The 22,164-nt window shown below is 39.4% G+C and overlaps 1 protein-coding gene across 3 annotated transcripts in view; it reads right to left on the bottom strand.

The window, feature by feature from the left end:
• The window catches only part of SEPTIN7 (septin 7), a 104,058-nt gene that overhangs the window by 81,006 nt on the left and 888 nt on the right, over positions 1-22,164 (bottom strand). For 2 of the 3 annotated variants that reach the window (XM_024750767.1, XM_024750768.1), the window contains exon 2: positions 20,868-20,869. In XM_024750767.1, coding sequence (XP_024606535.1) covers positions 20,868-20,869 — 2 coding nt within the window. Of the gene's footprint in view, positions 1-15,092; positions 15,098-20,867; positions 20,870-22,164 lie in introns of all 3 variants that reach the window. The other variant, XM_024750766.1, reaches the window with a different exon arrangement.

The following is a 22,164-nucleotide window of genomic DNA, read 5'->3' as shown; positions in this document are numbered from 1 at the left end:
AAGCCCGTGCGCCACCACTACTGAGCCTGCACCTTAGAGCCCGCGAACCACAACTACTGAAGCCGGTGCCCCTATAGCCCGTGCTCCACAACAAGAGAAGCCACCGCCATGAGAAGCCCTTGCACCGCAACAAAGAGTAGCCCCCACTCGCTGCAACTAGAGAAAGCAAAAGACCCAACACAGCCAAAAAGAAATTTAAAAAATAAATAAAACAAAATTTATTTAAAAAAATAATAATAAAAATATTTTGATAAAAGCATAAAAGATATACTTAAGTGTACACATGATAAAAGCTGAAAAAGTAACAAATACTTTATATGACACAGTCAGAACACAAATGAAATTCCGTATGGAAATATGTGGATCCAAACCTTGTCCTTTTATCCACGCTCAAACCAGAATCTGATAAAGTTTCAGTTAAGGGCAGAACTACAAAATGTGACGCAAATAGTAAGGAGGAGGTGGTGGAATACATTTCACCCACTCAATCAAGAAGTTCCTCTAATTTAAAAAAAAAAAAGTGTTCAAGAAGCAAGATGAAACAATAGCAGCACAAGTGGGAAAGATAGAGACACCTTAGTTGACACTATGCTCCACATGTCAGTAAGGAAATAAAGTTACCCTAAAAGATAACTTAACTTTAGGCCTCGTTAACAGATTTATATAGCACATAGATGGACACAAAAGATAGATTTATTCAAAACTGCAATTTAAAATCACAAGATATTCATTTCAGTTCAAGGTGTCAGCAGGGATATGTACCAAATGAAGAAAGTTCAGAGGGGAGTAACAATGGTTGGACGGATATAACCACCTGCCACATAACATTTTCCTTGTTAAAAGAAATGGAAAGACTAAAAGTTGGCACAAAAGATTCAAAGAGAGAATTGTCTTCAAACTATTAAATAATAATATTAAAGACAGAAATCAGGTATCTTTTTAGTCTTAAGGAGTAAATGAGTATATCTGAATACAAATATCAAAAACAGATACATATAAAAATAGGAAGAGGGTTCAATATGCCAGTAGAAGGACGTGCGCTCACTCCCTCTTGCAAGAGCACCGGAATCACAACTAAGTGCTGAACAGTCATTGAGAGGAAGACACTGGAACTCACCAAAAAAGATACCCCACATCCAAAGAAAAAGGAGAAGCCACAACGAGACAGTAGCAGGGGTGCAATCACAATAAAATCAAATCCTATAACTGCTGGTAGGGTGACTCACAAATTGGAGAACACTTATACCATAGAAGTTCACCCACTGGAGTGAAGGTTCTGAGCCCCACAACAGGCTTCCCAAGCTGGGGGTCTGGCAAAAGGAGGAGGAATTCCTAGAGAATCAAAACTTTGAAGGCTAGTGGGATTTGATTGCAGGACTTCGACAGGACTAGGGGAAACAGAGACTCCACTCTTGGAAGGCACACACAAAGCAGTGCGCACATCGGGACCCAGGGGAAGGGGCAGTGATCCCATAGGAGACTGAACCAAACCTACCTGCTGTGTTGGAAGGCCTCCGACTGTGGCTTACCATGAGGACAAGGACACGGGCAGCAGAAGTTCTGGGAAGTACTCCTTGGCAAGAGCCCTCCCAGAGTCCTCCAACAGCCCCACCAAAGAGCCAGGTGGCCTTCAGTGTTGGGTCGCCTCAGGCCAAACAACCAACAGAGAGGGAACCCAGCCCCACCCAGCAGCAGACAAGCGAACTAAAGTTTTACTGAGCTCTGCCCACAAGAGCAACACTCAGCTCTACCCACCATCTGTCCCTCCCATCAGGAAACTTGCACAAGCCTATTAGATAGTCTCATCCACCAGAGGGCAGACAGCAAAAGCAAGAAGAACTACAATCCTGCAGCCTGTGGAACAAAAACCACAGTCACAGAAAAACAGACAAGATGAAAAGGCAGAGAGCTAGGTACCAGATGAAGGAACAAGATAAAACCCCCAAAAAACAACTAAATGAAGTGGCAACCTTCCAGAAAAAGAATTCAGAATAATGACAGTGAAGATGATCCAGGACCTCGGTAAAAGAATGGAGGCAAAGATCGAAAAGATGTAAGAAATGTTTAACAAAGACTTAGAAGAATGAAAGAAAATACACCTAGAAGAATCAAAGAACAAACAAACAGAGATGAACAATAGAATAAATGAAATGAAAAATACACTAGAAGGATTCAGTAGCAGAATAACTGAGGCAGAAGAATGGATAAGTGACCTAGAAGACAGAATGGTGGAATTCACTGCTGTGGAACAGAATAAAGAAAAAAGAATGAAAAGAAATGAAGGCAGCCTAAGAGACCTCTGGGACAACATTAAACACAACAACATTCACACTATAGGGGTCCCAGAAGGAGAAGAGAGAGAGAAAGGACCCGAGAAAATATTTGAAAAGATTATAGTTGAAAATTTCCCTAACGTGGGAAAGGAAAAAGCCACCCAGTCCAGGAAGTGCAGAGAGTTCCAGGCAGGATAAACCCAAGGAGAAACATGCCAAGACACATAGTAATCAAACTGACAAAAATTAAAGACAAGGAAAAATTATTGAAAGCAGCAAGGGAAAAATAACAAATAACATACAAGGGAACTCCCATAAGGTTAACAGCTGATTTCTCAGCAGAAACTCTACAAGACAGAAACGAATGGCATGATATATTTAAAGTGATGAAAGGGAATAACCTACAACCAAGATTACTCTACCTGGCAAGGATCTCATTCAGATTCGATGGAGAGATCAAAAGCTTTACAGACAAGCAAAAGCTATGAGAATTCAGCACCACCAAACCAGCTCTACAACAAATGCTAAAGGAACTTCTCTAAATGGGAAACACAAGAGAAGAAAAGGACCTACAAAAACAAACCCATAACAACTGAGAAAATGGAAACAGGAACATACATATCGATAATTACCTTAAACGTGACCAGATTAAACACTCCAACCAAAAGACACAGGTTCACTGAATGGATTCAAAAACAAGACCCATATATATGCTATCTACCAGAGACCCACTTCAGACCTAGGGACACATACAGACTGAAAGTGAGGGGATGGAAAAAGATATTCCCTGCAAATGGAAATCAAAAGAAAGCTGGAGTAGCAATACTCATATCAGATAAAATAAACTTTAAAATAAAGAATGTTACAAGAGACAAGGAAGGACACTATTTAATGATCAAAGGATCAATCCAAGAAGAAGACAAAACAATTATAAATTGATCTATCTGGACAGATCAACAGACAGAAAATTACTAAGGAAACAGAAGCTTTAAATGACACAATAGATCAGATAGAATTAATTGATATTTATAGGACATTCCATCCAAAAACAGCAGATTACACTTTTTTCTCAAGTGTGCATGGAACATTCTCCAGGATAGATCACACCTTGAGTCACAAATCAATCCTCAGTAAATTTAAGAAAACTGATATCTTATCAAGCATCTTTTCCGACCACAACACTAGGAGATTAGAAATCAATTACAGGGGAAATAACATAAAAAACACAAACACATGGAGGCTAGACAATACACTACTAAATAACCAAGAGGTCACTGAAGAAATCAAAGAGGAAAATTAAAAATGCCTAGAAACAAATGACAATGAAAACACGACGATCCAAAACCTATGGGATGCAGCAAAAGCAGTTCTAAGAGGGAATTTTATACCAATACAAGCCTACCTCAAGAAACAAGAAAAACCTCAAATTAATAATCTAACCTTACACCTAAAGGAACTAGAGAAAGAACAAACAAAACCCACAGTTAGTAGAAGGAAAGAAATCATAAAGACCAGAGCAGAAATACATGAAATATAAACCAAAAAAAAAAATAGCAGAGACCAATAAAACTCAAAGCTCATTCTTTGAGTAGATAAACAAAACGGATAAACCTTTAGACAGTCACATCAAGATACAGAGGGAGAGAACTCAAATCAATAAAATTAGAAATGAAAAAGGAAGAGTTACAACAGACACTGCAGAAATACAAAGCATGACAAGAGACTACTACAAGCAACTCTATGCCAGTAAAATGGACAACCTGAAAGAAGTGGACAAATTCTTAGAAAGGTATAACCTTCCAAGAGTGAACCAGGAAGAAATAGAAAACACGAACAGACCAATCACAAGTAACGAAATTAAAACTGTGATTAGGGCTTCCCTCGTGGCGCAGTGGTTGAGAGTCCGCCTGCTGATGCAGGGGACGCGGGTTCGTGCTCCAGTCCGGGAAGGTCCCACATGCCACGGAGCGGCTGGGCCCGTGAGCCATGGCCGCTGAGCCTGCTCGTCCAGAGTCTGTGCTCCGCAACGGGAGAGGCCACAGCAGTGGGAGGCCCGCGTACCCCAAAACAAAACTGTGATTAAAAATCTTCCAACAAACAAAAGTCCAGGAACAGATGGCTTCACCGGTAAATTCTATCAAACATCTAGAGAAGAGCTAACACCTATCCTTCTCAAACTCTTCCAAAAATTGCAGAGGAAGGAACACTCCTAAACTCATTCTATGAGGCCACAATCACCCTGATACCAAACCAGACAAAAATACTACAAAGAAATGAAATTACAGACCAACATCACTGATGAATAAAGATGCAAAAATCCTCAACACAATGCTAGCAAACAGAATCCAACAACACATTAAAAGAATCATACACCAGATCAAGTGGGATTTATCCGAGGGATGCAAGCATTCTTCAAAATATGCAAATCAATGTGATACACCATTAACAAATTGAAGAAAAACCATACGATCACCTCAATAGATGCAGAAAAAGCTTTTGACAAAATTCAACACCCATTTTTGGTAAACACTCTGCAGAAAGTGGGCATAGAGGAACCTACCTCAACATAATAAAGGCCATATACGACAAACCCACAACCAACATCATTCTCAATGGTGAAAAACTGAAAGCATTTCCTCTAAGATCAGGAACGAGACAAGGATGTCCACTCTTGCCACTATTACTCAACATAGTTTTGGAAGTCCTAGCCACGGCAACCAAAGAAAAGGAAATAAAAGGAATACACATTGAAAAAGAAGAAGTTAAACTATCCCTGTTTGCAGATGACATGGTGCTATACATAGAGATACCTAAAGATGCCACCAGAAAACTACTAGAGCTGATCAATGAATTTAGTAAAGTTGCAGGACACAAAATTAATGCACAGAAATCTCCTGCATTCCTATACACTAATGATGGAAAATCTGAAAGAGAAATTAAGAAACACTCCCATTTACCACTGCAACAAAAAGAATAAAATACCTAGGAATAAACCTACGTAGGGAGACAAAAGACCTGTATGCAGAAAACTATAAGACACTAATGAAAGAAATTAAAGATGATACAAACAGATGGAGAGATATAACATCTTCTTGGATTGGAAGAATCAATATTGTGAAAATGACTACACTATTCAAAGCAATCTACAGATTCAGTGCAATCCCTATCAAATTACCAATGGCACTTTTTACAGAACTAGAACAAAAAAATCTTAAAATTTGTATGGAGACACAAAAGACTCTGAATAGCCAAAGCAGTCTCAAGGGGAAAAAACTGAGCTGGAGGAATCAGACTCCCTGACTTCAGACTATACTACAAAGCTACAGTAATCAACACAATATGGTACTGGCACAAAAACAGAAATATAGATCAATGGAACAGGATAGAAAGATCAGAGATAAACCCACACACCTAGGGTCAACTAATCTATGGCAAAGAGGGAAGGATATACAATGGAGAAAAGACAGCCTCTTCAATAAGTGGTGCTGGGAAAACTGGACAGCTACATGTAAAAGAATGAAATTAGAACACTCCCTAACACCATACACAAATATAAACTCAAAATAGGCTAGAGACCTAAATGTAAGACCGGATACTGTAAAACTCTTAAAGGAATATATAGGAAGAACACTCTGACATAAATCACAGCAAGATCTTTTCTGATCCACCTCCTAGAGTAATGGAAATAAAAACAAAAATAAATAAATGGGACCTAATGAAACTTCAAAGCTTTTACAAATCCAAGGAAACTACAAAGATGATGAAAAGACAACCCTCAAAATGGGAGAAAATATTTGCAAATGAATCAACGGACAAAGGATTAATCTCCAAAATATATAAACAGCTCCTGCAGCTCAATATTAAAAAACAAACAACCCAATCAAAAATTGGGCACAAGACCTAAATAGACATTTGTCCAAAGAAGACATACAGATGGCCAAGAAGCACATGAAAAGCTGCTTAACATCACTAATTATTAAAGAAATGCAAACCAAAACTACCATGAGGTGTCACCTCATACCAGTTAGAATGGGCATCAACAAAAAATCTACAAACAACGTATGCTGGAGAAGGTGTGGAGAAAAGGGAACTCTCTTGCACTGTTGGTGGGGATGTAAATTGAATGTAAATTGATACAGCCACTATGGAGAACAGTATGGAGGTTCCTTAAAAAACTAAAACTAGAATTACCATATGACCTAGCAATCCCACTACTGGGCATATACCCAGAGAAAACCATAATTCAAAAAGACACATGCACCCCAATGTTCACTGCAGCACTATTTACAATAGCCAGGTCATGGAAGCAACCTAAATGTCCATCAACAGATGAATGGATAAAGAAGATGTGGTACATATATACAATGGAATATTAGTCAGTCATAAAAAGAACGAAATTGGATCATTTGTAGAGACATGGATGGATCAAGAGACTGTCATACCGAGTGAAGTAAGTCTGAAAGAGAAAAACAAATATTGTATATTAATGCATATATGTGGAACCTAGAAAAATGGTAGAGATGAACTGGTTTGCAGGGCAGAAACAGAGGCACAGATGTAAAGAACAAACGTATGGACAGCAAGGGGGGAAAGTGGCGGGTGGGGGTGGGGGGTGATGAATTGGGAGATTGGGATTGACATATATACACTAATATGTATAAAATGGATAACTAATAAGAACCTGCTGTATAAAAAAATAAAATAAAATTCAAAAATTTTTAAATAGGAAGAAAAAAATTAAGTGACAGCTATTGAAAGATGAATGTACTATCTCAGAAGGCAGTAAGTTTCTAACAGACTAAATCAGCACTGTTTGTTAGAAATATAACACAAGTCATACACGTAATTTAAAATTTTCTAGAGGCCACATTTAAAAAAGCAGAAATAAAAAAGTAGGGCTTCCCTGGTGGCACAGTGGTTAGGAATCCACCTGCTAATGCAGGGGACACGGGTTTGAGCTCTGGGCCAGGAAGATCCCACATGCTGCAGAGCAACTAAGCACGCATGCCACAACTACTGAGCCTGTGCTCTAGAGGCTGCGAGCCACAACTACTGAAGCCCGCGGGCCTAGAGTCCGTGCTCCACAACAAGAGAAGCCACCGCAATGAGAAGCCTGCACACCTCAATGAAGAGTAGCCATCCCGCTCACCGCAACTAGAGAAAGCCTGCACGCAGCAGCAAAGACCCAACACAGCCAAATAAACACATAAATTAATTTTTTTAAAAAAGAAAATAAATATCAAGAACATACTCAAAATTTTTAAAGGATTAACTTTAGTCAGTTTTAATCAGTCACTACTGTATCTTGTGCACTGATGACATATATGCATTCTGTATACAACACAGCAGTTTTGTCAATGAATTCAAATTATTTCCTGTATATACCTCTCAAAGTAGCTTCTTAAAGACATAAAAGCCATTTCTTGTCAGAATATTGAATCCCATGACTCACAAAATGTTTGACTGATATTCATCTTAGCATTACGCCTAATAAAAAGAAATGTAAGTAGGCAGAAAAAGTATTCATTATTACCTGTTTTTTAAAAATTTTTCTGTAGCTTACCTACATTACAACACCATACAGAAAAACAGAAATTCAATTCCTGTTATGGACTGAACTGTGTACCCCCCAAATTCTTACGATGAAGCCCTAACCCCAATGTAACTATATTTGGGAGATAAGGCCTTTAAGAAGTAAGTTAGGTTAAAGGAGGTCATAAGAGTGGGGTCCATCATATGGCACTGGTATCTTACAAGAGGAAGAGACACTAGAGATATCTCTTTCTCCCTCCATGAGTGCACAAAGGCCATGTAAGGACACAGTAAGAAGGTGGCCATATGCAATCCAGGAAGACCCTTCACCAGAAACCAAACCTGCTGGCACCTTGATCTTGGACTTTCCTGTGAGAAAACAAATGTCTGTTGTTTAAGCCAGGGGTCCCCAACCCCCAGGCCGTGGACCGATAGCGGTCAGCAGCCTGTTAGGAACCAGGCTGCACAGCAGGAGGTGAGCAGCGAGTGAGCAAAGCTTCATCTGCCCTCCCCATTGCTCGCATTACCACCTGAACCATCCCCAACCCCTCCTCCACCGCCACTGGTCCATAGAAAAATTGTACTCCACGAAACCGGTCCCTGGTGCCAAAAAGGTTGGGGACCACTGGTTTAAGCCACCTCATCTGTGGTATTCTATTATGGCAGCCCTAGCAGACTAATAAAGTTCCTAAGAAAATACTTGTAAAAAATTGCATCGCAAAGTAAATTATTACTGTTGAAATTATTAATAGACTGTGATAAATGTTTCTGTATGTTTATAAATTTACTCTACAACAAAAGATTTGAAAAGCCTGCCTTGTTGAGCTACTGAAGCAACCAAAGTAATCTGATACCTCAAAACAGCAAATTCTACTTTTTTCCATAGCCAAGGTCTTTAACATATTTCATTATAAAAACAACATTCTACTCAAGATCAGTACTACATATAGTAAAGATCAGTGGAAGGCTCAAAAAAGCATGAAACATCACAATACTGCAACACTACCCCAACAATATTTGTAATATTAAGCATAAATAACTGATAATACATTTTTAAACACTGACAATGCTGTTACCTACTAAGAGAATAGTCTTAAAGGAGTTTAAGGCAAGGAAAGGATCAAAGACTCAGTTGGGTAAAGTTTCCCGAATGAGTAGTTTTGAGCTGGGCCTTCATTAATGGATGAATGCAACTTCAAGGTAGGTAAGAACACCATAAGCAAAGCAAGAATACAAAACATAATTTGATCTGAATGGAAGAAAAAGCCAAGCAGAGACCCTAAAATGACTTCCTAAGTTTTTAATGAAAAAACATATTAGAGAATCATAGGGCAGTACAGTAGTCCCCCTTTATCTCAAGTTTTGCTTTCCGAGGTTTCAGTTACCAGTTGTCAACTGCGGTCCAAAAATATTAAATGGAAAATTCCAGAAATAAGTAATTCATCAGTTTTAAATTGTGTGCAGTTCTGAGCACTATGATGAAATCTCACACCTTCCAGTGCTTTCCTGCTCCGTCCAGCTCATGACATGATTCATTCTTTTGTCCAGTGTATCCTGCCTGTTAGTCACTTAGTAGCCTTCTCTGTTAATCAGATCGCCTGTTGTGGTATTGCCGTGCTTGTGTTCAAGGAACCCTTACTTCATAATTTTACTTTATAATGGCCCCAAAGCACGAGAGTTGTGATGCTGGCAATTCAGATATGCCAAAGAGAAGATTTTGTAAAGTACTTCCTTTAAGTGAAAAGGTGAACGTCTTGATTTAATAAGGAAAAAAAATTGTATGCTGAGGTTGCTAAGATCTATAGTAAGACGGAATCTTCTATCCGTGAAATACAGAAGGAAAAAGAAATTTCTGCTAGTTTTGCCGATGCACCTCAAACTGCAAAGTTACAGCCACAGTAATAAACGTAATAGTAATAAATGCTTAGTTAGGATGGAAAAGGCATTAAATTTGTGGGGGGAAGGCATCAACATAAAGTGTGTTCCAACTGAGGGCAACATGTCGCACCAGAAAGCATAGAGTCTATATGAAAACTTAGCAAGCAAGGGATCCCCTAAAACGAGTGACACCAAGCCATTTACTACATATACAAGATGGTTACACAGATTCAAGAATAGATTTGGACTGAAAAATATAAAATTTACTGGAGAGGCTGAGTCTGCCAATGAAGAAACCACTGTCACATTTCTGGCAGAGGTGAAGAAGTTGATTAAGAGAAACACCACATTTTTATAACTTTTATTACAGTATATTGTTACAAGTGTTCTCCTTTATTATTAGCTATTGTTGACCATCTCTTACTATGCCTAACTTATGAATTAAACTTTATCATAGGTATGTATGTATAGGAAAAAACAGTATATATATACATAGGTTTTGGTACTATCTGTGGTTTCAAGCATCCACTGGGGATCTTGGAACGTATCCTCCACAGATAAGGGGAGACCACTGTATAAATATAGTTAGAAATCTGAATTCTAGCACCTGCTGTAACTTAAAGCTATGCTCTGTGTGGATAAGCTACATAACCTTTCTGAGCTTTAGACTGGGATAACATATTTATGAGGTTATTACAAAATATATAAGAAATACTTGAAATATTTGGCACTTCAGATACAATAAGCACAATAAACGACAGTTGTGGGACTTCCCTGGTGGCACAGTGGTTAGGAATCCACCGGCCAATGCAGGGGGCATGGGTTCAATCCCTGGTCCAGGAAGATCCCACATGCCGCAGAGCAACTAAGCTCATGCACCACAACTACTGAGCCTGCCCTCTAAAGCCCATGAGCCACAACTACTGAGCCCACATGCCACAACTACTGAAGCCCGCGCGCCTAGAGCCTGTGCTCCACAACAAGAGAAGCCACTGCAATGAAAAGCCCGTGCATTGCAACAAAGAGTAGCCCCCACTCGCTGCAACTAGAGAAAGCCCACGCACAGCAACGAAGACCCAACACAGCCAAAAATAAATAAATATTTAAAATGTTATTTCCCCCCTTAAAAAAAAAGACAGTTGTTACAGTGGTTGTGCAATACACAACAGCTATTATTAAGGCCTCTGGGCTTTTACCTTGCAGTGAAATGATTTCCAAACTTGGCTATAATCAGAAGCATCTGGGAAGCTTGATAAAAACAAATACCTGGGCCCTAGCCTAGAAGCAGGGAATTAGAATGTTGCTGGTAGGGCCCAGGAAATAAGGTTTTGGTTTTGTTTGTTTTGTTTTGTTTTTTTAACAAAAACCTTAGAAGCTTGTACTATAACTGAAAGATATTTAAAGTTCTACAATAGGCCAATTATTTTATGAAAGTAGTATTTTAGTACAATAATCTTACAAAGATTCATTAAATGAAGTGAGAAGAGTCTGAAAGCAGTTAAGACCAATGAGGAAACTATACTCACTAGGAAAAAAAGTATTGTTCACCTTCGTTAGATTCTAATTTGTTAAATGGAATCCACTAGTGAATAAGAACACTATCCTGGGACTTCCCTGGTGGCACAGTGGTTAAGAATCCACCTGTCAATGCAGGGGACACGGGTTCAAGCCCTGGTTTAGGAAGATCCCACATGCCGCAGAGCAACTAAGCCTGTGTGCCATAACTACTGAGCCTGCGTTCCAGAGCCTACGAGCCCAAGCGCCTTAGGGCCTGTGTGCCGCAACTACTGAGCCCCCGGGCTGCAACTACTTAAGTCCACGCACCTACAGCCCGTGCTCCGCAACAAGCCACCGCGATGAGAAGCCCGTGCACCACAACGAAGAGTAGCTCCCGCTTGCCACAATTAGAGAAAGCCGGTGTGCAGCAACCAAGACCCAACACAGCCATAAATAAATAAATAAATAAACAAAAAACAAACAACACCCATCCTTCAATTAAAAAGCAACAGCATCGGGCTTCCCTGGTGGCGCAGTGGTTGGGAGTCCGCCTGCCGATGCGGGGGACGCGGGTTCGTTCCCTGGTCTGGGAGGATCCCGCGTGCCGCGGGGCGGCTGGGCCCGTGAGCCATGGCCGCTGGGCCTGCGCGTCCGGAGCCTGTGCTCCGCAGCGGGAGGGGCCACAGCGGCGAGAGGCCCGCGTACCGCAAAAAAAAAAAAAAAAAAAAAAAAGCAACAGCATCTCCCAGCCCTATCCAGAAACCTTCAACACAGTTTTAAATAAAAGATGTCGCCATCAAGCATAAAACTTCTCCCTTTTCCCTTGCTCCTGGCTAGTACTAGTGTTGATGGTACATTTATCTCATAATAACACACTGTATATGCATGTTTTTGGTATTACTTCTGCACTTCCTCCATGTTCACCAAATATTTAACTTTCAAAAAGACAGGGGCTACAACTTTTCAGCAAGTCTACAATTATTCGAAAATTTCAAAAAAGAAAAAAAAAAAAAGTAACTACATCTATATAATTACTTTTTAACAGCACAGCACCATGGTCAAACACAAACAAGTATTGTTGGTTTGCCAGATAAGTTATTCTAGTTATCTTTTAGGCTCACAGTTGAATTAATCACCTGGTTAAGTAACTCCTACTTTTCTGTATTAGATCAATTTTGATATTCTAATACAAAACACAAGACAGGACTGACTATAGTTCTATCTAAGATCACTAATTTAATCCTTTCATGCCAAGTTCTCATGTCTACTCAATGTGCCCTTCTCAGTAATCAGAAAACAGACTACAAGTTGTACTCAGAGCAACTGTGGTTTTGCAAATTATACAATGAATACATATTTTGGTTTTCATGGTTGTTTTCTATTTGCACATTATTTTATATATCCATAAAACAGGAATCATTTCTACTTAATTTCCTTTTCACTCAGCATGTCAGAATATACTGTACAGAATATAGCTGGGAATTAGAAATGGAAATCTAACCCAATACTTAACAGATAGCAGAACTTCAGTAAAGAAACGAACCAGGGACTTCCCTGGTGGCGCAGTGGTTAGGAATCCTCCTGCCAATGCAGGGGACATGGGTTTGAGCCCTGGTCCGGGAAGATCCCACCTGCTGTGGAGCAACTAAGCCCGTGTGCCACAACTACTGAGCCTGTGCTCTAGAGCCTGTGAGCCACAACTACTGAGCCCGTGTGCTGAAACTACTGAAGCCTGCGTGCCTACAGCCCATGCTCCGCAACAAAGAGAAGCCACCGCAGTGAGAAGCCCGCGCACCACAACGAAGAGTAGCCCCCACTTACCGCAACTAGAGAAAGCCCATGCGCAGCAAAGAAGACCCAACACAGCCAAAAATTAATTAATTAATTAGTTTTTAAAAAAGAAATGAACCAGGAAATAAGGACTGAGCAGCTAAAACACAAAGATTTGTAACAGCAAACTGGATAGCTACAAACTTCAAGGACAGAAAACATCCATGAGAGCAGAAAAATGTGAAAAACTATGTATAATTTAAAAACAAAAACGACTCTCATGCTGCATTATTTAACAGACCCATATTATAAGTCACAGCACAAAACCAAATATTCCTGATAGTGCCTTTAACAAGTTCAGTATATTCTAATGAAAGTAGGGAAGCTAACTGGATTATACATAACAAAAATCTCTCTCCAGTAATATAAGAAATATAAATTAAAAACAAATTTAAGATACTAAACTAACAAATGACCTAGAAAATAACTAGGGAAAGCAGAAGAGGTTTAAAGATACTTTTTTTTTTTAATAAATTTATTTATTTTATTTATTTATTTTTGGCTGCGTTAGGTCTGTTGCTGCACACAGGCTTTCTCTAGTTGCAGCGAGTGGGGGCTACTCTTCATTGCCATGTGCGGGCTTCTCATGGTGGTGGCTTCTCTTGTTGCAGAGCACAGGCTCTAGGTACGTGGGCTTCAGCAGTTGTGGCACACAGGCTCAGTAGTTGTGGCTCACGGGCTCTAGGGTACAGGCTCAGTAGTGGGGCGTGTGGGCCTACTTGCTCCGCGGCATGTGGGATCTTCCCGGACCAGGGCTTGAACCCATGTCTCCTGCACTGGCAGGCGGATTCTTAACCACTGCACCACCAAGTAAGCCCCAAAGATACTTCTTAAAATACTATTTATAGGGGCTTCCCTGGTGGCACAGTGGTTAAGAATCTGCCTGCCAATGCAGGGGACACGGGTTCAGTCACTGGTCCGGGAAGATCCCACATGCCGCAGAGCCACTAAGCCTGTGTGCCACAACTACTGCGCCTGCATGCTAGAGCCCCTGGGACACAACTACTGAATGAAGCCCACACACCTAGAGACCATGTGCCACAACAAGAGAAGCCACCGCAATGAGAAGCCTGTGAACCACAACAAAGAGTAGCCCCCACTCACCGCAACTAAAGCCCGTGCACACAACAGAGACCCAACACAGCCAAAAATAAATTAAATAAAATAAATTTAAAAATAAATAAAATACTCTTTATAATAAATTCTAAAATACTGAAACTACTAAATGTCTCAAAATAATAAATGGCTAGATAATTAGGATATCAACATTGGAACACCATATACATACTTAAAATAACCTATAGGTGAATACACCAAAAAATACTATTAAATATTAAGTGAATAATACCTTGTTTTGTATAAAATTTAAGAGTTTACAGAGTACTTTTACATATATTACCTCATAATATATAATTTACATCAGAGGTTATCAACCCTGGCTATTCATCAGAATTACCTAAAATACTTAAAATGCATATTTCTGAGCCCCACCGCACACCTAGTGAATTAATTAGCCTCCAAGTGTATTAAGCATTGGAAGTGTTTCCAATGCCTAACCAGTGTTAAGAACCACTAACCACAAATATACGACTAATTACAATCATAAAAAAAATGTAATTAAGAAAACACAAATCAAACTTCAGTGATTGAAATAATTTAATGGCTTTTTTTCCCACCTGGTTTATCTGTTTAAATTAATCGTAAAAGGAAATAAGTATATCTATTAAACTTTTTAAAATTAAAAATGGTTTAAAATGTTGATGCTTGAAGGTATACTAGTTACTGAAAAAATTTTCCTTGTACAGACCCCAGAATGCTACATGTAACAAATGAGGGAGTACCCTAGTTATTTTAATAGTATAAACAGAAAGCACCAAGATAAAATTGCTATGAAGATTTGCCTCCTCTTATACAAATAATTATCTCACTCAAAATATTTCTAGTATTCTCTAAAACTGATTGACAATATATACCAAAATCTTCCTCAAGAAAGAAAGAACTCTGATTAGTCTGAATGGACAGTTTGTCTAAGGATACAAAACGTCACTCATATAAAGAAACATTAGCAAGAAAGTCTGAAACAGCTACTGCTTTGTAATGTACCAGTAAAAAAATTTTAATAACTAAACATTTTAGTACTACTCAAGAAATTGGCGGGACTTCCCTGCTGGCACAGTGGTTAAGAATCCACCTGCCAATGCAGGGGACACAGGTTCAATGCCTGGTCCGGGAAGATCCCACATGATGCATAACAACTAAGCCCGTATGCCACAACTACTGAGCCTGCATTCTGGAGCCTGAGAGCCACAACTACTGAAGCCCACGCGCCTGGAGCCCGTGCTCCACAACGAGAGAAGCCACCGCAATGAGAAGCCCACGCAACGCAACGAAGAGTAGCCCCTGCTCGCCACAACTAGAGACAGCCCGCGTGCAGCAACGAAGACCCTACACGGCCAAAATAAATAAATAAATTTTTTAAAAAAGGAAAGAATTTGGCACCTCAGTCTAACTGTGAAGGACACATAAATTTCACACAAATCACTTTATTTCAATTTCCTTCAACTCTACTCACCAAACCAAAAATACCAAGTCTTAAAAAAACAGTACCAAAAAATTTACTGACCAAACTAGAGTACAGCTTTTGTTCAATATAGCAGATTCAATTACTAAACATAAAAATTCAAAGCACAAATGAATAAATTTACAAAAACCTTAAAATGCTCATTTTCCATCCTAGATGTCTCTCCTAGTATTGAGACTCTACCAGACATGTTCACTTACCTGTCCTGCAGTCCTCTTGATTTCATGTTTTAAATTACCTCTTTCAAGAAATTGTATCTACTCACCACCCATTCACTCAAGCCAGAAAGCTCAGATACTATGGATTCACTACTCACTACCTACATCTCCTCACGTACTACTTAACCTCACAACCATCCCCTACACTTCATACCTTTTGCCACTGCTCTAATTCTGTCCTTTAGCTTTCAGTCCTAGGGCTGCTAAGTTAACCACCCTCCATTGGATAGCCCCACCCTGGTACTTTATCTATCCCTGGAATTATCACAGTGGTAATATATCATAGTTACCACTCTTCTTTTAAAATCCTTCTTTTAAAATCCTTCAATAAAGATTTTTTTAAATCCTCAGCACAGCACACCAGATCTATACTTATCTCTCTAGCCTCATACCCTACACTACCATGATTTCTCAGCCTAGAATAAGTATCCTTCCTCCTCTTCTGCCTAATCATTCTTACCCATCTTTGAAGATTCACTTTTTTCTAGTTTGGAAAAGGTATCCCACTCTGTACTTCCACTGTACATTCTACATACCTTTAAATCATACCACAAATGATTTACTATGTAAATGTCAGGTTGGGAATACAAAAGTGAACAAAATACAGTCCTTGACTTTAAGAAACTTACAATGGAGGATGAAAAGTAATTGCCATTTAGTTTGATAACTTTTTTTAAGCTAACATCTGAGTGTTTGTTATATGCTGGGCTAAGAACTTGACATGTATTTTCTCATTTAATTCTCCAATAACTTTATGATCCCCAATTTACAGAGAAAGAAAGAGAAAAAGCTGTTACTTGTCCAAGGTTCAGTTAAGCTTTAAAGATGTGAATCCAGGTCTGAGTCCAGAACCTAAGCTCTCACTTACAATGACTTCTGTTTCTAAAGTCACAGCATTTTACTCAGTTTCCCCAGTGTCCAGCATACAGCAGGCACAAGATATATATTTGTTAAATAAATGAACTTGAGTCTTGAAATCCCAGCTGGTAATGACTTAACATCAATACTACCACTTTAACTGATAATGTCTTGTGTCAAAGAGTTCAAAAGCTCTGAGATGCTAACACATGTGAAATGATCAATGTCCCAGGTTACTCATCACGTCAAGGTTTACAATAGCAAAGTATTGGAAATAAATGTCTATCAGAAGGGGACATGTTAAATAAATTATAGCCTATCCATATTATGGACCTATGCAGCTATATAATAAGAATGTTCTTCATGTACCGATATAAAATAATCTAAGATACACTAAGTAGAAAAAATTAAAAGATGAGAAAGAAATGTGTATCTGATGCTATCATGGGTGGGGGCAGGAGGGATATATGGTTGTTGTTTGTATGTACAAAAATCACTCTTCACATTTCAAATCTTTCACAATGAAGAAGTTAGGGGGAGAAAACCTTAAAAAGCTACCCAGAAAAACCGATCTAATTGAGTCAACTGTAGATGGATTATATCTCAATCAAGCTGTTTAAAAAAAAAACTAATCTATAGATACTAGAAATCAGATCAGTAGATACCTGGAGCACTAGGAGGATAACTGTACAGGGACACAAGGAACTCTGGAGTGATGTAAATGTTCCGTGTCTTGTTTGAAATAAAAGCTACAAGGTGTATATATTTGTCAAAATTCATTGAACACTTAAAATCTGTGCATTTTACCATGTTTGCTGACCTTATGTAATTATCTGTCATCATTCTGCCACAACATAATCACAGTATGTGAAGATTAAAAAAAACATGATTAAAAAAAAAAACCTGTGCATTTTACTGTGTGAAAGCTATACCTCAATAAAGTTACTTAATAATTTGGAAAGCATTTAGAAATGCAGACTCCTGGGCCCCTCTCAATGGCTATGAATCACTGGGTCTGTGGTGAGAACCAGTTAATCTGCATTTCTAACAAGAGGTTCTGGATGACCCCCATGCATGAGGTTCATCAGTTATATTTTGGAAAATACTGACCTACCATAATGTTGTATATCCAGTAATTACGGATCATGTTTTGCAAAAATTCATGAATTAAATGATAAATTTACACAAACACACAAGCTACCTAGGTGATTCTGATTCCCAAGTTTGAGAAATACTAAGTTTTAAGTGGTAGGAGTTCTAGGAGGAAGAATTATAGACTAGATGGTTAAGAAAGACTTCTTTTCTTCTCCATCTGCTACAATCCTTCAATGGTTCTCCATCACCTAGTGTGATGGTTCTAAATCTGGCCACCCCAGGTGACATTTGGCAATGTCTGCAGATATTTTTTTTCAGTGTCACCACTGAGGAGGGGGAGTGCTACTGGCATCCAGTGCTACTGGCATCCAGGGATGCCAATAAACATTGTACAATGCACGAGACAGCCCCTCAAAGAATTCTAAAACTCCAAACTGCACTAGTGCCCAGTTTGAGAAACCGTGACCTGAGCCTCACCTCAAATGAAGCTACCAATTGTGGCCCCAGAGGTAAACAAAACAACAGAATTAACATATTACATCTTCAGGCAAGTCAATTTTTACTTCCAGTTTGGTGGGGAAGAAGGAGTGGGGATCATCTTTATATTGTATATAAGTCAAACAAATATAGATAAAATGCAAATGTCACATGATTACCTAAAATAAATGTCACATGAATAACTAAGATAAACTTCAAAATAATGTAAGCAGGATCAGGCTTTACTCCCCAACCTTAGGGGATCTTTATGTACCCTTCTCAGTCTTCAAGTACTTTTGAAGTTAAAAAACATTTGCTTAAAATAAAGTACATAAACTTCAGCATGACAGGCAAGACCTCATCTTTAAGCTACTCCCACTAAGACTTTTAGGGCTATTTGTTACTGCAGCATGGTCTAACCCAGTGCTATTCAAAGTGTGGTCTGTGCACCAGGGAGCCAGTCTGATTGTTTACTGGTTTACACCAGAGAAGTACAAACATAGAGAGCATAGAAATGGAAATTTTTATACCAGAATAATTTTATGTCTATTGGATCTTTAAAAATTGCGGCTTTTAATTTTGCCTTTTTAATTCCATCTTCATTACTAAAAAATATGCAGTAATTTCTATTTTACAATTTTGTCAGTCAACAGTGAACTGGAAATTTAAAAAAAGAAGAAAAAAGGTCCTTCATCAGTTTGAGAAGCATTAACCTAACCTATCCTGACTGATACATCTAGTAAGTGGCAAAACCAGGATTTGACCTCATGTCTGTATGACACCAAAGTACTTTTTCTTAGTCATTACACTATATTTCTGTTATTATTAATACTTTGAATTCAAACCCCTATGTGTAATCCCTACCTCTGCAGAGCTAGACTGCACAAGGTTATGAATCACAATGACCTTTTGTGCGTCTCACCTAAGGCCTTCAACACTGAATGCAAACCAAGCTGCCTTCTTGGCCCCTCTTCCCCAGGCTCTTGCTCAAAATCTGGCTCTCTTGATCTTCAATGATGCAAAAGGACAAGCCAAAAAAAATTTTTTTCCCCCTCGAGGTCAAGAGCAGAGACATAATATTTAATGACATATTTAATGTCATAATACTATCAACCCTGCTTTCTATATGACTTTGGGAGATGACCTCTACTCAAGGAGAAGTAGGCCCCAGATTCTCTAACCACACTAGCTATATAAAGTATAGAATTAATCAAATATAAGAAAAAGCCACATAGACTTAACAGCACTTAGTCTTCCCTCCTCACACTAAGACCTCCAACCTCTACCATAAAGTTTAAAGACATTCGACCTGACGCATCCATACTGCACATCCCCCAAGTGTTTTTATAAACTTTTTTGATCACAATTCTTAATTTCAAAAAAATGTTATATCCCAGCTCAATACACAATACTTATAAAACAAAATTTACCCCCCCCAAATTTTTACCAAGTGCAATGTACTGCTATTTGTTAATTTCTTTCCTACTTTTTAAAAACTATTGGAAGAAATCCACAAAATTGATTTCAAGACCCACTAATTGGTCTCATCCTGCAGTTTGCAAGACACTGCTGTAGAGACCAACAGTCTACATTTAACAGTATGCTCTCATCTGGCAATCCTAACCCATAATCACGCTACCTTAAAATTCTACTCCTCAAAAACACATTTTTTTCTACATCAGTTTCATTGTACAATAAACCTTATGTCATTTACAGTCCAAACTTTGTACAGAAAAATACAAAAGTTAGTTTTGTCTCAAAATTTAGTAAAATGCATAAATGTTAAAGTTAAAATAAAAATGTTCAACCTCTAATCAAAAACTGAAGACAGCTTATTAGCTCAAAATGTGAAAAATGTTCTCAGCTGGTAATTTAATTAGATAACAATGCTCTATCGGCAAATCCCAGAATAGTCTATAGTGAACATGCGTACCATCAATTTACAAGTCTGAAACCAACTTGCTCTATCTTCACTTCTTGCACTATCTTCTTGCACTATCTTCACTCCAACTGGTCTACTCATCTGACCACGCCCCATTATTGAGAACTGGAAATCTAACTCCTTCTCCTCCGTCTCTGTGTGTGTGTGTGTGTGTGTGTGTGTGTGTGTGTGTTGTCATTTTTAATTCTTGACAATTGCTCTAAAGTCTGCCAGGGGTCCCACCTTGTCTCACACCAGCTCAGAAGTCCTGTCATGTACTTATTTAAGATTATTTCTATGGGAAAATACACAAATCCAAAGAATCAATTTCATAACAAACTTCTGAAACATAATCTATAGGTAACTGTATTTGATACATAATTTACCTTTCATGTAGTTACGTACTGAATACCTTATCTCCAAATCAAAACCAGAAACCAAACATTTCTTGATTTCCACAATTATTCTTTCTGTAAATTAAAATCTACTTGACATAAACACAAAATAAATTTCTCAGTTATGAACTTCAATTCTGTGAGCCTCAGAGTGCATGTGATATTTTTAATAACTGTATTGAGAAGACCTGGCTCCATCATGTTGTCCCAACACAGAAGTACACAATGCTACCATACAAACCATCTATGTAGCTTCCACATTTATTTCATAGCTCCAGTCAACCCAATCTCCTCTAGCCCCACCCACTGAACAGCTGGGTGGGATGAAAGATTGTTTCCTGACCGCCCTCCAATGCCATGCTCCTTCCCCTGCTATTTGGAGGAATAAGGGATCCAAGCAGCATTTAACTAGCTTCTTAATTGTTTGTATCCTGCTAAGGCATTATCCTTTAGTCTATCAGGATTTCATAAAGTTCATCCATACCTGTACACTTAATGCCTAAAAAGTTTCCTCAACTTGCTTATAAACTTGGGGGGTGGGGGGCTGACCATACTCATCACCTGCATGTACATAAATACGTAAAACGAGTAAAATGCTTTTGAATCTAGATTATCTGCTCATTTAGATTATCAAGGGCACCAAGGAAAATATCGTTCCATTTCATCAAAATAACAACGCGAAAGAAATCGTTAAGTTGAACTATAACAATATAAGTCGCAAGAATAAATTATCTCGGTATCTAAGCAAACACCTGATCTTACAAGTTCTTTCCCTGCACTATAAAAACCCAGATTTGAAAAGTGTACTCTCAAAATGTAACTTAGCAAATGGAAATGTGTTAGAAAAATCTCAATTGCTTACTTCCTACTATACACAGTATGAAATAGAACTTGGGAGTGGAAAATGTGAATGAAATGGCCTTGTTCTTTTTCCAATACGTGGAGGAGGAAAGGAAATGAAAAGCCTTCTTAAGAGAATAAATGAGAATACTAAACTATTTTCAAAAATTAATTTCCTTAGACATCACCAATCCGAATGTCCAACTCCCTCCCTTTTCCAGAGACCCTTCCCACCCCTTCCACTCCTCGGGAGGGCGCCCTTCCTAAATATTCTCTTTTCCCTTTTTCTTAAAAATTAAGCCCAAACCAGGCTCCTTATCCTCCTTGCTCAAGCCTTGCCCGCCATCCACCGGCCTTCGGGGCCGCGCCTGGGGAAAGGAAGCCCCAGAGGCGGGAAGGGGGAGCCAGGAGGCGACACAGTCACTGGAGCCGCTGCAGCCGCCGCCTCCACCGCAGCTTCAGCCTGGTGCATCCTTCTTCCTCCCTCCCCGCCGCCGCCCTCCCGGGGCCGGCCCACACAGCACCCGCACCCGGGCGCCCACACACATCCCCACCCTCCTCGCCAGGCCCACTCCCCACTAGAGAAGCTCCGCCGCGGGTCCTGCGACCGCCGACGAAAGGAAGCAGGGCCGTGAAGCCGGCTGGCCCGGCGAAGGCGACCCCTCTCGGGTTGCTCGGGCCGCGGCGGCGGAGGCCGCGGCTCAGGTCTCGCGGCTCACGTCTCCCGGCTCCCCAGGCCCGCCCGCCGCGGCACAGGAAATGCCGCCGC

This window comes from Neophocaena asiaeorientalis, unplaced genomic scaffold (genome assembly GCF_003031525.2).
Source record: "Neophocaena asiaeorientalis asiaeorientalis breed wild unplaced genomic scaffold, Neophocaena_asiaeorientalis_V1.1 scaffold164, whole genome shotgun sequence".
Lineage (NCBI taxonomy): Eukaryota > Metazoa > Chordata > Mammalia > Artiodactyla > Phocoenidae > Neophocaena > Neophocaena asiaeorientalis.
The sequence above is the reverse complement of the archived record's forward strand: the minus strand, read 5'-3'. Positions and strand labels throughout refer to the sequence as shown.